We start from the raw sequence: 14,622 nt of genomic DNA on the forward strand, positions 1-14,622 counted from the left end.
GAACTGGGTTATCCTCTCTAAATTTCTCCCTGCACCCCATACCTAAATATTAGTAGTGTTTTACAGAGGATACCACCTCTGGAGGCAGAGGTCAGGACTGTCAGCAGCTCCCACTACGCTATCAGCAGGAAAGGGACCTCACTTTCCCGACGTCTGGATGCCTTAACCAGGATCATGGGATCATGGTCCATCTCCTTATGTGAGCATCTTCCAAGGTCAGGTAGGGGCTGGGCTGGAGACTCTGAGACTGTACATTTTAATTTAAATACCTGACGTCAACATCTTGTTGACTTTACATTTCCCGGGAGATTTCAATTAATCTTAGATGTCAAAAAAACTAGAAGTCCACTTCTAAACTGGTAACTTTATGCTCCTACTGTTACTACTCTTAACTCTCCTCTCCTGCTGGTGAGGACTACCAGGAAGACATCCACAATAGGCTGAACGTCCCTCTGTGGGTGCCCATTTTTTCCTTCCAGCTGCAAAGGGTGACCCCCCTCAGACAGCTTTGGAACTTACAGGTGTGAGAACTGGAGCAGTGAGTCATGATCGAGATGTCCGCATCCCATCAGCACACACACGTAGACAAAAGTGCGGCTGAGAAACCCCGCAGCTCTCTATAGCGCCGAACTGCAGCATTTCTGAAACTCACTGCAGATTTTAATATCTGTCGTCTACTCTAAAAATACATTTGCACCTCTTCTCCCTACTGTAGTGTCTTACGTGTTCTTTCTCCGGAGCGCTGGTGAATAGCAGGACCAACCTGTCCTCCTCGGGACCCCCTCGGCTGCTCGGTACCTGTCCTGGCTAACACACCTCCTTTTCGGTGCGCCCCTTCCCGGGCGGGGGTGAGTCCCGCCGTGCCGAGCCCGCCCTCCGGCCCTGCCCGGGGGGAGGGAGGGAGGCCGGGCGAGGGGCGGCCCGGAGCCCGGCGCAGCGGCTCCGGGAGCAGCAGCAGCAGCCCGCGCCCCACCGCCGGCGGCTTCTCAGGCGGCAGCGGGGGCAGGTGCGGGCGCTTCCGCGTCGCGCTGCGAGGAGGAGCAGGACGAGAAGGAGGAGACGGCGACGAGAGCGGCGGGCGGCGCGGCCAGCGGCCCGGAGCCGGGCCGGCGTGCCCGTGGGCGTGCTCCCCGGCGGGGAGGACCGCCCGCCGCCCACATCCCCGCCGCCGCCGCTAACTTTGCTTCTCCGCAAAGAGCCGCCCGCCGGCAGACAGAGGGTCGGCGGAGCCGGGGTCCGAGCCGGCCCCAGCGATGAAGGGCCGGCGACGGTGGCGAGGCGAACATCGCCGCTTCGCCGCGGTGCTGGTGCTGTACACGCTGCTGCTGCTGTTGCTGGTGCCCTACGCGCTGGACTACGGGGCTAGGCGCGGGCGAACGGACGAGGAGCCGCTCCTGCGGCGCTGCCCAAGTCTGGAGGAGGCGCTGAGTGAGTGGGGCTGGGAGCAGCGGCCGCCGCTGGACGAGGAAGAGGAGGAGGATGAGGCGGGCACGGCCGGGGCGGCGGGTAACGGCAGCGCGGGGACGGCGGGGAAGCGGCACATCTACCTGCACGCTACCTGGCGAACGGGCTCCTCTTTCCTCGGGGAGCTCTTCAACCAGCACCCCGACGTCTTCTACCTGTACGAGCCCATGTGGCACCTTTGGCAGGCGCTCTACCCGGGGGACGCTTTGAGCCTGCAGGGAGCCCTCCGCGACATGCTGCGCGCCCTCTTCCGCTGCGACTTCTCCGTCCTGCGCCTCTACACCGCCCCGTCCGGCCCCCGCGACCCGCTGGCCCCCGCCCCGCCCGCCGCCGACAACCTCACCACGACCAGCATCTTCGGCTGGCGGACCAACAAGGTGATCTGCTCGCCGCCGCTCTGCCCCGCCGCCCCGCGGCCCCGCGGGGAGATCGGCCTCGTCGACGGCGCCACCTGCGAGGAGACGTGTCCGCCGCGGGCGCTGCGGGAGCTGGAGGCCGAGTGCCGCAAGTACCCGGTGGTGGTCATCAAGGACGTGCGGCTGCTGGAGCTGGGCGCGCTGCTGCCGCTGCTGCGGGAGCCCGGCCTCAACCTGCGGGTGGTGCAGCTCTTCCGCGACCCCCGCGCCGTCCACAACTCCCGCCTGAAGGCGCGGCAGGCGCTGCTGCGGGAGAGCGTCCAGGTGCTGCGCAGCCGCCACCGCACCGAGCCGCGGGGCCCGGCCCGCCACCAGCAGCAGCATCTCCTGCTGCCGGCCGGGCTGCTGGGCGGCGGGCGGCCGCCGCAGCCGCAGCACCGCGCCGAGTTCTTCCTCGGCGGCGCGCTGGAGGTGATCTGCCAGTCTTGGCTCCGCGATCTCCTCCTGGCCCGGCGCGCCCCGGACTGGCTCCGCCGCCGCTACACGCAGCTCCGCTACGAGGACCTGGTGCGGGAGCCCCGCGCCGAGCTGCGCCGCCTGCTGCGCTTCGCCGGGCTGACGGTGCCGCCAGCCCTGGAGGACTTCGTGCTCAACATGACCCGCGGCGCCGCCTACTCCTCCGACCGGCCCTTCCTCATCTCCGCCCGGGACGCGCGGGAGGCCGTGCACGCCTGGCGGGAGCGCCTCAGCCGCCAGCAAGTGCGGCAGGTGGAGGCGGCGTGCGGAGAGGCCATGAGCATCCTCGCCTACCCCCTCAGCGCCGGCGATACCCGGTAGCGCCCGAGCCCCACGTCCCGGACGGGCGCCGTCGGGCAGAGCTGAGCGCGGGGGTCACCGCTGCCATGGTAGGCGCCCACTTGGTGGGCCGGGCGCTCCCTCGGGGGCAACCCCGGCTGAGGGACACTCGCCTCGCCTCGGGTACAGGCAGGGCTGCAGAGCCCAGGCACCCCCTGCCGCTGTGGCTTCATTGTGGTTTGTGTGTGTTCCTTCTGGGCTGCGTGGAGAGGGCAGGGGGATGTTTTATTTACGAGAAGGGTTTAGTGAGAGGCGTCCTCCGAGTACGGCATCACTTTTGGAGCCTTTTAGCATGAAACCGTGACCCTGTATAAAGCACGGGTATGCTACAAACAAACTGCATGAAAATTTAAAAATCCCCCAGGTGAAGACTCTCAGCAAGGAACTAGAGGGCCTAGAAGGTGCTTCTGTGAGAGCATTGCCCTTCTGGAGCTCTGAATCACACTGACCTCTGTCCTACTGCTACTGTAAAACCAAGAGGCTTCTGTGAAGTCGCTGCAGAGGTCAGCAGAGCCCTGGACAGCCAGGAGGGTGCCTGCTGCTGCAGGGACTCAGCTCTCCTGCTCCAAACCTGCTCTGCAGGGATGGTCTCTGCCCCTGTTCATTGCTGGTGCTGCAGGGAGGGGGCTGAGGGAAGAGGAACTGTGTCCAGCTCTGTCCATCCTTCTGAGCAGCAGGGTATGCGGTCATGCAGAGAGGGAAAGCATTCGCCTGCTTATGTGTTTCAAAGATATTTGTGGCAGAAATCTTTGCTTTTCATAAGAAATCTGTAATTGTTTTGAAAGTAGGATTTTTTTTTTTATATACATATATTGATATAGTTTGGTGATACTCATGTGAGATACTGGTGACTAACATGTTTCTTTGGAACACGTGTAGGGGTGAATGAAACTGGAAGGCAAATGCTCGACATTTCCGTTTTGTTTTCTCCATCAGATGAGAGAATCACTTTTCTTCTCTCTCTTCCGGGCTGACACATTGTGTCGTGCTTAGCGTCCTCCTGATCACATCCCTGCCAAACAATAACATCCTCTCAGCTGGTAACTCCTGGACAAAAACAAATGTTTCCTAAGAGGCTAAGACAAATTAATCATGAAGTTCACAAATAAAATCTTACATTGAAAAAACAAACAAATGAAACAAACAAAAAAAACCCTGGAGTTTTATTTTGGATTTTAAAATTATGTGTTCCTGCAGATATCCTGCAACTTGTGCCAGAAGGTGTGTGTGTATCTGCAAGTATCTTTGTTTCCTAATTTCTTGATGTGGGGATAGAAGGTTCAGTTGTAGTTTAGGGATGCAGTTCCTTCATTTCATAGAGACTGCTTTTGAATCTATTACAGTCTGGTAGTCTTTAAATGGCCCCACAAGACTGTAAAAGATTTTAGGGATGCTTATATGCGGTCCTCATACAAACCCAGAATATGGGTTTCAAATTGAGAATAATCCAGGATCAGAAAGAAAGCGGTATTTATATAAAATGCTGAAAATAAAGGCAGTTCAAAGATGTTATGTTATCATGGAGGAGGTGTTTGAATTGCACTGTACATTTTTTGTGCTCTTGAGTGTTATGCTGTACAGCATGTCACTGTTAGGATGAACCTTCATTTATTTTAGCTCTTTTTTCCCTTGATCTTCCCATCTGAGAGTATGTTGGCACAAGAAGCAGGTTTCTTTCATTATCTGACAGGAAAATGTAGTCATAAAAATGTTTTTAAACAAATTTATCCATTTTCCTGTAGCGTACTTCCTACAGTTTTGCAACCTTGGGCTTCTGCTTGAAGTAAGAATTAAAGGGTTTCATTTTGTGCTGGGAAACCTTGTGTATTATCTAAGGGATGTTTCTGCATTCTCTCACAGTGCCTGTGACACCAGAATTTGTCTCTGGGTGTTTCAGTGGCATTTAATATTGATATTTGTATAGATAGACAATACCTGTACAATGCCTTGATAACCTGTGTCAGGTAACCTATTTTGGAAGGCTTTTCTGGGACTACACCCAGCCTGGCTTGCACTGACAGGTTTGGAAAGAAATTAAGATTTTTGTGCATGCCAAAAGATTATACGGTACTTATTTTCTTAAATTGAATGGGAGATTAAAATCCAGTATATCCTGTCGATTTGTTCTTAGCAAGTTGCAGTCACAGAATTGTGTGATGCAACAGTTAAGCATTCTCCTCACCCTGACAGGGAATCTCATCGTGCCATTTCAGGTGGTAAATATCTTTCATAAGTCTTTCAAAATTCACACTTAATTGCACTTAAAATGGTTCATCATGATGAGCCAAGAAGTGCTAACATGTAGCTTTACTAGATTCTTATAGCTATGAGGAAATCCTCTTATTGGAAATTATTTGGTATTTTCTGAAACTGTTTCCATGTTTGAGCTGCAGAGGTGGAGAAGGGTGAGAAGCATCTGAGGTCACTTGGTGTGTTCAGCCTGGAGGAGACTGAGAGGAGAGCTCATTGCAGTCCACAGCTTCCTCATGAGGGGGAGTGGAAGGGCAGGCACTGATCTCTTCTCTCTGGTGACCAGTGACAGGACCCAGGAAACGGCCTGAAGCTGTGTCAGGGGAGGTTTAGGTTGGATATCAGGAAAATGTTCTTCACCCAGAGTGTGGCTGGGCACTGGGACAGCTCCCCAGGGAAGTGGTCACAGCACCAGCCTGACAGAGCTCAAGAAGTTTTTGGACAATGCTCCAGGCACATGATGTGACTGTTGGGGCTGTGCAGGGCCTGGAGTTGGACTTTGCTGATCCTTGTGGGTGTCTTCCAACTCAGGATATTCTATGATAGGTGCATTTTCTGTGTCAGGAATTATTTCTGTCAGCAAGTTTTTCACTAGCCCGGTTGCTCTCCGTGAGTGATTTTTTTTTTTTTTTTTTTTTTTTTAATTTTGGTATAATGTGAAAAGGCCTCCATTGGGAAAAGTGTACAAAGTATAGCAAGTGCAATTTTTGGTTTGTATTCAGTGCACCTGAATTCATTAGAAAACTCATCTAAAAAACCCATAGGGAATATCCAAAGCTGAGAAAGGAGCAAGTAGGCCAGAGTGACATCTTAGAACAGTATGTGGATGACAATTGCTTAATGACTGGTGGTGTGACATGTGCGCTTCAGTCACATGTTCGAAGGTTTTCTGAAATTCTCCTGCCCAAGGAGGACAACTAAGGCTCACCAACAAATGCATCCCATTTTTCTCTTCAGGGTGCTTTGTTGGCATTGGACAGCATCATTCAGCATTACAGCATGTACTTGGTCTTGAAACTCAGGCCGTGAAGAAAAAGCAAATGTCAGTGTTGGTATTTACCTGAAAAGACAGAAACAGGACTGATTATGACATCTAGCATGGAGTTTTAGTGGCAGAGATCTTTGGTACCAACCAGAACTTGCTGAAAGCAGGACATCCGTAGTTAGACTGCATTTTGAGAGCAGTTGGGCATTTATGGCTTGGGCAGTAATTCACTTGAGGTGAAGTCACAGTTCTACTGAATGATGTAGAAAATTGAACCGTAACTGCTCATTTAGAGCAGAGCATGGCATGATAAGCAAGAGAACAGTAAACACATTTTTATAGCCAACTTGAACTTGGAAAGCTTAGAATTGGAGTGCAGGACTCAGCCATAAAGTTTTAGTATTTCAGACTGAGATTGATGAAAATTACCTACTTGTGCTACATTGTGCTAGAATGAATTAAGAACTTTAATTTATTTAAAAATCATAGTGGGAAATGGGTACAAAACTGACAAATGCTCACAAGACATTTCTGTCGTCTGTGTTTACTTTACTTCTGGTTGTCACTGAGTTAAGAGAGCTGGAAACTTCAGTACTGTAATTATTCATAAAAGGCTGGGATATTTCCATGTTAACTGCTCTTTTACAACATCATACCTGTATTTAAATTGTTTCTTTTGGGGAGGCAAACTAATGACATTCTTGTGGGCAATGATGGGAGTCCAGGGCCAAGAAATACTTGGGCCCTGCCTTATTTCTACTCCTCAGGATATTACTGATGGAGTCCTTGTAGATATCCACAGTATGTACTTACATACTGCAGGTACAATAGAAATAGTTTGGCATCAGTTGCAGTACCTAATAGAAGTGTTAGAATGGTTCTGAAGTTACTTATTTAACAACTTCAGTATTGCATGAGTCATATTATCCCCCTCCTCCCCATCAGTCTGGGCATCAAGAAAAGTCCTGAGTTTCTGCATTAAGTTCTCAGTATCACCACTTTCAGTGAAGCTCAATGATAAAAATACTGCAGAGTTTCTGGGTTTGTTATGGTAACGCAATTAAACAACTGAAACCCTGAGAGCCAACAAGCCTGACAGCATGTTCTGTTCCTTTCTTGGACACAGAGAGCTGTCACTGAGACTCTCTGATGGTGCATGTCATTTCTCAGTCACCATGCAATCCATGCAGCACTGGGGTTACCTGAGATGTTGTTTTGTCTTTCCCATTTAACTTGATGTGACACCTACTGCTATGGAGAATGACAGGGGAGAAATACGATTTGTCAAACCTTGCACTAGCAGTTTTCAACACCCTGCTGGTTCTGTGTGTGTGTGTATGAGGGGCCAGGTCCAGACTGTCCTTCTCTTGGCTGTGTTTGAAAGACATGAATGCTGGATGCAAACACATTGAGGTGGTGGGTTTCAGTGATTAAGGGGCCTGTTGTTTGTTGCTGAGATGTATATCTGGCAGTCTCAGCTCTGAACAACAGGCTGGAAGCTGATTAATGTTTTAGGATCCACAGTCTGGATACTGAATACTGTGAAATTTTTGCTTCCAGCACTGAGATGTTAAGCTCTGCTGTTAACCTGGGGCACCTGCAGTGCCATTTCTGGTTGTTGTTAAGTGGGAATCCAGTCCTTCCCTGGAGCTTCCAAATTTGTTGCCGTGTTTCTAAAGGTCCAACTTTGACAAACTTCAACTGTATATAGACTGAAGCTTTTTGTGATGGGCATAAGGTTTAAGTCTCTTGGAATTTCAGTCAAAACAGTTGCATATTTTTTTTAACTTAGGATGTGGTGGTCTTTAGCCTGTGTTCAAATATTCTCAAAGATTTTTGCTTGGAAATCATTTGCCGGTTCAGTGTTTCGGGACAGGAACTCCAGTTTGGGTAGGGGGAAATTACCTCTTTGTAGAGGATGTCCCCTATGTTTTTATTTTTACCTCTGCTTTCTATTCTGATTTGGCCAAATATATTAATGTTTGTATAAAATGGATAGCACGTGCTCAGTAAAAGTGGTTTTGGTATGTGTGTGTATCTTTATTTTATACCAAATAAAAACTGCATTGGTCTTATCTCCAGTGAGCATGTGCAAACCTCTTTCTTTCCCATAGAAAACTCAATGTGGTACAGCGGGAATCAAAACCATGTAACTATGGCAGGGGCTGCATCACTGGGCTCAGCAGGGAGGAGGCTGCCATTCCTGGTTCCCACTGATGCCTTCTTCCCTATCCCCTTTTTCCCTGTTGTAGTTCTTCCTAAGGAAGACCCCCAAATCCAGTGTTCAGCTTTCCAGTGCTTGATAATGGAAAATACTATAGGCGAGAGGGAGAAGACATTGATGATAAATGGGGTAAACATGAGGGAATGGGGAAAGTAATTCACTTTTAGTTGAGGGTAGTGGGATTTGTTGGGCAAATGACTTGGGTGTGGGATGAATTAGGGACTGGGATTTGATGAGGAGAGACAGGAAGTTGTGACTGCTTTAGTTGGAAAAGTTGGCTAGGAGTATGTGAGGGAAGGAAGGAACATGGACACGACAAGCTAGAAGTAGGGACCAAGAACTGGGACTTGCCCTGAGTGTATTGTTTGGAGGAGGCAGAGGAGGAAAGCTCAGGGAAGGAAGGGGGAGAAGATGGAGAGCAGGGTGAGTCTGAGTCCAAATTGCAGGGGGAAACTGGTAACTCTTCAACAGCTGCTTTTGCCATGTCTCAGTTCAAATGGCTGTGCAGACAACTGGCAGTGGACCAGCCCCTGGATGTCGAGCTGGTCCACAAGGCAATGGTGACTTGCTTTCCCCTATATCTTTCCCAGCCCACATAAACACATCTCTTCTGCAAAAGAGACTCCCCTCTTTCCCTCTGTATAAGGAATTTATTAACTGCCCACCTGCTCTCCTAGCAGGATTAGGGTGGGATGCACAGGAAGAAGTGCTCTCCTGCAAAACTGAAGTTTTAAAGCTCAAATTTGTAAAAATAAAGTTTTTGCCCACCTTCTGCTACTGTTGGGCTCGGTCTGTGAGTACAAGGGATGATGTGAGAGCTGTCTCACCCAGCTGCTTTTGTCTGAGCTCGATTTGGGAGTGCCTTTGCAGTCACTTCTGCAGTGGGCATTACCACCAGTCACCAGAACAGTCTGGGGGAAGTCCTTGTCTGTGTCCTTGGTTCAAGTGACAGGTATCTGTACACTGTATTTAAAAGTCCCAGTTCTAGCAGTGACTCACATGCATATCACTGACATCTATTGTTTTCAGTATAAGCTTTTTAAAAAATGCCAGGAAAACTCTTGTCTATGCACGCTTACAGAGGCGTTCAATGTCTGTGCTGCAAAGTCAACCGCTGAAAGAGTCAGACTCAGTGTCTGCTGCCTCTCCTTTCATGCTCCTCATCAGTCATGTATCACAAGTGGTGGTTTTTTCTCCAGTGCAGCACTTGATCAACACTCAGGGTTGGACACGCCTGGGGCAGGAATGGATCGTGCAGCACGTCTGGCACCAGGAGCACCGCCTGGTCTGTGCCAGAGGTTAGAAAGCGGGCAGCAATCTGGTAGGAGACTGAAGGAGGTAAAAAGGATGGAGGCAGTATCTCATGGCTGGGGTATTTAAAAGCTCTCAGAGGAGCTGGACTTAGTCCCTGGTGCCACAGCGTCTGTGAGATGTTAGATAAGTCATTTAGATTTTCTGAAGAGGCCAAGTCCAAATCAAGCAGAAGCTGAGTGACAGTTTTGGTATGCTGGAGCTGGCTTTGCAGAACTGCTGTAGCAGCAGCAGTCAGCGTTCAGGCGTGCCTGGTCAAGGAGCACTGATGGCTCAAGGGGTGACTCTGAAGCCCTGAGTGAGCTAGTCATGAAAAGGGAAAATGTATGGTGGTACTAACTTGTTCTTTGTCATAGGCACCTGAGCCCCAAGGGGGTGAAGTAATATTTTTAATAGATACAGAGAAATGTCAGGTGGAATAACTTGGAGAGGACCAAGCTGTGTGGTTTATTTAGTCTCAAAGTCGAGGTTGAAAGAGGACAGCAGCGCACAGCAGCATGAACAGCAGTGTGGAAGAGAGGTAATGAAGCTATGAACAATACTGGCATAAGAATAGATTTTTACACATCAGCAATGAATCATTTCAGCCTGGAAGTTGGAAGAAGGCAGGGTTTTTTTAACCATGAGAACAGCATGGCAGGAAGGGATGGAAGAAACAACTCATTTTAAAAGATAACTCCTATAATTTAGGAACTGATATGGTAGACTACCATGTTATGACTAGCTATGAAGCTGGTGGTCCAGAAGCCCCATGATCCACAGGAAGATCTGTACAGAGTGCTGATGTCTTCTGAAAAATCAGCTTTAATGTACACAAAGACCACAGCCCTAGTTTAAAGAGGCTTCATTTGTGCTCTGTGAAAAGGAAGGAGTGCTGACCTTCATGGAAATGTTCTTAACTCCACACTCCAGTTTGTTCTGGAGTACTCTGCAATAGGTTAGTGTCTCATAACATTTCCTATGAGGAAATCTGGTAATTGTGCCTCTGCCAGTATTTGAATAAAATATATTGGAGCTGTACAATAAATCAAGAGGAGCACAAAGCCCGCACCGTTAACATAGCAGTTGTTGCCCCTTTTTTTCTTGAGATGAGAGGAGCTGAAGGGAAAGGTGGGGTGTGTTTCTGTAAGCAAAGGCTGTGTGCTTATTCACTTGCCATGGGCAGAAATCCCAGCTGTGCCAGCAAGTGCAGGATGTGGGACCACCCAGCCTTAGCACGGCCCTTGCTGTGGCTGAGCTGCCTTTAATGCTTTGCCATACAGCTGTGAAATGATTAGTCCCTTGTTTATTTATGCACAGGCATGAAACTAGTTTCAGGTGGGCTCTGGATAGGATCTTAAGTGCAGCACTTGTTTAAGTAATGGGAAAGGACTGTGGGAGATGAATCCAAGTACAGCAGAGGCCTCTCTGATGGAAGATTTGAAAAACTTTCACTGGCTTTTCACGATCACTTCAGCTGCTGCTTGAGCAGGGATGACTTGACTGAATTGTTGTGAGTATTCACCCCCCATCCCTTATTTTTTTCCCTTTTTTAATAAAACCAGTTTAAGAATGTTTAGTGATACTTAACTCTTTCTCCAGTGGGTTTAGAGATGAGTCGCTTGTTCCAAGATGGTTTTAAAATCATCAAGGATAAAGACTTCATTTAGCAGTCATTTACTCTGTTATGTCTGTATGCCCATTGTTAAAAAACTGCTCTCGATCATCTGTTTGAATCTGTCTTGATTTAGTTTAAGCCTGTTACTTCTCTTACTGGATACAGAAAACAGCCTGCTACCATTGCTCTGTGCTAACTTGTTCTTGTCACAAGCATATAACTATAGAACTATATTTTTAAACAACAATAACAACTCTCCAAATACTCAGCTTTCAAACTTATTCATTTCCAATTGAGGTCTCTATTTTACAGTTTTTGTTTCAATAGAGCACTTTGGTTTGTTCATCCTTGTTTATTGATTCACTTCCATACTTAAGTCCCAGTTCTGCCTTCGTGCCCTCAAATCAGGTAACCAGATAAATATTTCAGTCATTTATATAACACCAATTTCTTGCGTGAAAAGAGGTGCTTTTGCTTACCAGAAAATTGGTTTTGTCTGTTTACAAGGTATTTTATGTCTAAAGTGTGGAAACTTCTAGAAAGCAGGACCCAGCCTCAAGCTGCTGCAGTAAATGCAGAGCTGCTTTGGCATGAATTTCATTTTGCATCCTTAAATTTTTAAATTGGAAACCATATCTTCCTGTTGACTCTGTAAATTCTTATTAAAATATTTGCTAGTTGACTCTTCTAAGAACTTACAGTCAAAGCAGTTTTATTCAGATTGAGTGATAATAATAATAGCTAGCCAATATTTTTAAAACTTTGTTCCTTAATAGGAAAGGAATTAAAATCTTGACAAGCAGTGTAGGTTATGTGTAGCTGCCTTGATAGTTCTGCCCTGGAAAGTGGCCCTGCTGCTGCTTTTAGCTCTATACCATAGTTTAACATGTTGCTTGTAAATTGGTAATTCTACCCCTGAAGGAAGCAGCTAGTCAGCAATTTTAAGACTGCATAAACTTGCCTTATTTCTAAACTGAGTTTCAGGTTGCTTGGAGCTGTCAAAGTGTGTCTGGTCATGCCTGTACTTACAGCTTCACAGATTCCTGCCAGGAGGGATCCCAGTTCTGAGACACTGAGCTCCTGAGGGCTGACCTTGGAGCACTCCTCAGTATGCAGAGAGTAAAACTCCTTTACTGGCTGCTGAGCAGGTGAGTGATGCCCCAGTCCTTTCAGCAAAAATCCTGTCCTTCAGAAGAGTTAGGCTGTGCCTTTAACAAACATTTTAAAAATCTGTACTATTGCATGAAAGAAAAGGTCCAGGGATAAGTGGAAGACGAGTCTCTTGTGATCTCTTACAGAATAGCTAGAATAATTTTGAGCTAGACATTTAATTAATGAAACTTTTTCATCTTCTAACTCTGCTTTGATCTGGGGAATGCACAAGTAGTCTAGGGCCCTACAGAATTATTCCTGGGACTTATTTCTGAATGCCTGCAGGGCTCCATCACTGCTCTACCCATGAGAAGTTAATTCCGATATTGAGAGGTTTTAAACTAGTGAAAGTAAAAAGCATCCAGGAAGGGTGATAGTTACTCCTTAATCTAAGCCAACTGTAGTATTAGACATATGTAACTGTAAGCAGTAATTTGCATACCTGTAATATCATAAGTACAATTAATAGAGTGAAGTTTGCATCCTTTGAAATCCTTCACATCCTGACTTGACAGTCAAACTTTGGAATAACTGCTAAAAGGTAAAATCAGGTTGGTTTTTGTAACCAAGTGCTTTCATACAAGCATAGTATTATTCTCCAAATAAAGTATGTAATTCTACAAGAAAAATTGCACATCCATCTTTGCAGATTTTATTGGCTAAAGGCCCAGTATGGACCACCTTTCTTTTTAGAAGCTTTTTGGATTTTTTTTTTTTTTTTGTTACTTGCTGTTGTCCTGCCCCACACAGATAGGGCATCTGTACTGAAGCATGCACCTATGGATAGCTTATAGTAACCTGAGGGAAGTTCTGTTTACATTTGACCATAGTGTTATAACAATTAATTTCTTCCTTGTGAAGGGAAATCTGGGAATTTGCTGGCATTCCCTTCTCCTCCCTTTTTAAATACCAGTGCTCAGGGTAAATCACATCTTTCCCTGTTTATTCTTCCAGTAGGGTTTTACCAACATGGGTGTTTCTTGTGCTTGAAGAGACTTTCTCCCATGATCCATTAGATGAAGATACACTATGCACTTTGGGGGCCCTCTCTTTCACTGAAGCTGCTCAACACCACTGGCTCTCTGGGGTCTAACCCCAAATTCCTGCTGTTGGCTGAAAAGCCCAACTGAGCTGTTTTTGGCTGGGGAAGTTAAGATTTTTTCAGAGCAGCTTTGTGTTTTGGATTTTTGCTGCAGACAGTGCTGATAACACAGGCATACTTTCCTTATTGCTCAGCAGTGCTTGCACAGAAACAAGGCCTTTTCTGCTCCTCACCCACCGGTGAGGAGACTGGGGGTGCACAAGGAGTTGGGAGGTGGCACAGCCAAGAGAGCTGACCCCAGCTGGCCACAGAGGTACCCCCAGGGGACGTGGCCTCATGCTCAGCATGTAAAGCTGGGGGCAGAAGAAGGAAGCAGGAGACGTTTGGAGTGATGGTGTTTGTCTTCCCAAGTCACTGTTGTGTGAGATGAGGCCCTGCTTTCCCAGAGATGTCTGAACACCTGCCTGCCTGTGGGAAATAATGAATTAATTCCTTGTTCTGCTTTTCTTGTGTGCACAGCTTTTGCTTTCCCTATGAAACTGTCTTTATCTCTACCGACAAGTTTTCTCCCTTTTGTCCCTGTGATTCCCTCCCCCATCTCACTGGTGGCAAGTGAGCAGGTGGCCTTAGTTGCTGGCTGGCGTGAAACCACATCACTGACCGTGGATACACACCGTTCAAATCCCACTCTTCAGTTAGCCCAGCTGGCTCTTTTGGGCTATGGAGGTCTGAGTACCGAGGGACTGGGTGGGAGCAGGTGGCTGGAGCTCCACAGCCACATCCAACCCCACAGTGTCTGGTCCAGGGGCTGGGAGGTGGCTGCCTCCCACACAGCGGAGGCTACCAGGAGAGCTCTGCTTCCTACTGAGTGCAACTTCTCTTTGCTGTTTTAAAACCTACCACACGAGACAAACTCACTGCTGTAATAGCACAGAAACAATTTTCTGCACAGGATGACCAATGTACAGAGAGAAGTGGGGCATAGCAAACCGTGGAGAAGCACTTTCTCCTCATTGCAGCGTAAAAACTAAAAGCACTGCTGAGCAGACTAGGCTGGCAGTTCTAGCAAAAGACAGGTGCATTTCAGTACTGCAATTGTTATAGAAAATTTCATGCCATAAACCAAGTTTCTCTCTATAGCTGTGACGTGTTTAATTACTCATCCTTTCTCGAACAAAAGGTGCTTTCAGGATAGCTGTACGTTTGCCTTGGGTTATAATTCCCTTTTTCAGATTGTATGTAAACATTTAGTATTTAAATTTGATTTCTTGTCCCATAATAAGAGAGCAGACATGGTTTTGTTTGAGATTATTAATATGGATGGATTTGATAATTTTATTTTATTGATTAAACGTCTCAGGACATATAGTGTATATAGAAATAATC

At 47.5% G+C, this 14,622-nt stretch overlaps 1 protein-coding gene across 1 annotated transcript; it reads left to right on the top strand.

The window, feature by feature from the left end:
* The first annotated feature begins 1,134 nt into the window (after nucleotides 1-1,134).
* On the top strand, nucleotides 1,135-7,991 carry CHST7 (carbohydrate sulfotransferase 7). Its single transcript, XM_058832643.1, has one exon. It carries the CDS (start codon nucleotides 1,254-1,256, stop codon nucleotides 2,655-2,657), a length of 1,404 nt encoding a protein of 467 aa, XP_058688626.1. The 5' UTR covers nucleotides 1,135-1,253; the 3' UTR covers nucleotides 2,658-7,991.
* Nucleotides 7,992-14,622: the final 6,631 nt, after the last annotated feature.

The sequence above is a fragment of the Poecile atricapillus genome, chromosome 1, assembly GCF_030490865.1.
Source record: "Poecile atricapillus isolate bPoeAtr1 chromosome 1, bPoeAtr1.hap1, whole genome shotgun sequence".
Classification (NCBI taxonomy): Eukaryota; Metazoa; Chordata; class Aves; order Passeriformes; family Paridae; genus Poecile; species Poecile atricapillus.

Coding starts and splice junctions, on each gene's coding strand:
- CHST7 (XM_058832643.1), top strand. CDS start 1,254: ATGAAGGGCCGGCGACGGTGGCGAGGCGAACATCGCCGCTTCGCCGCG.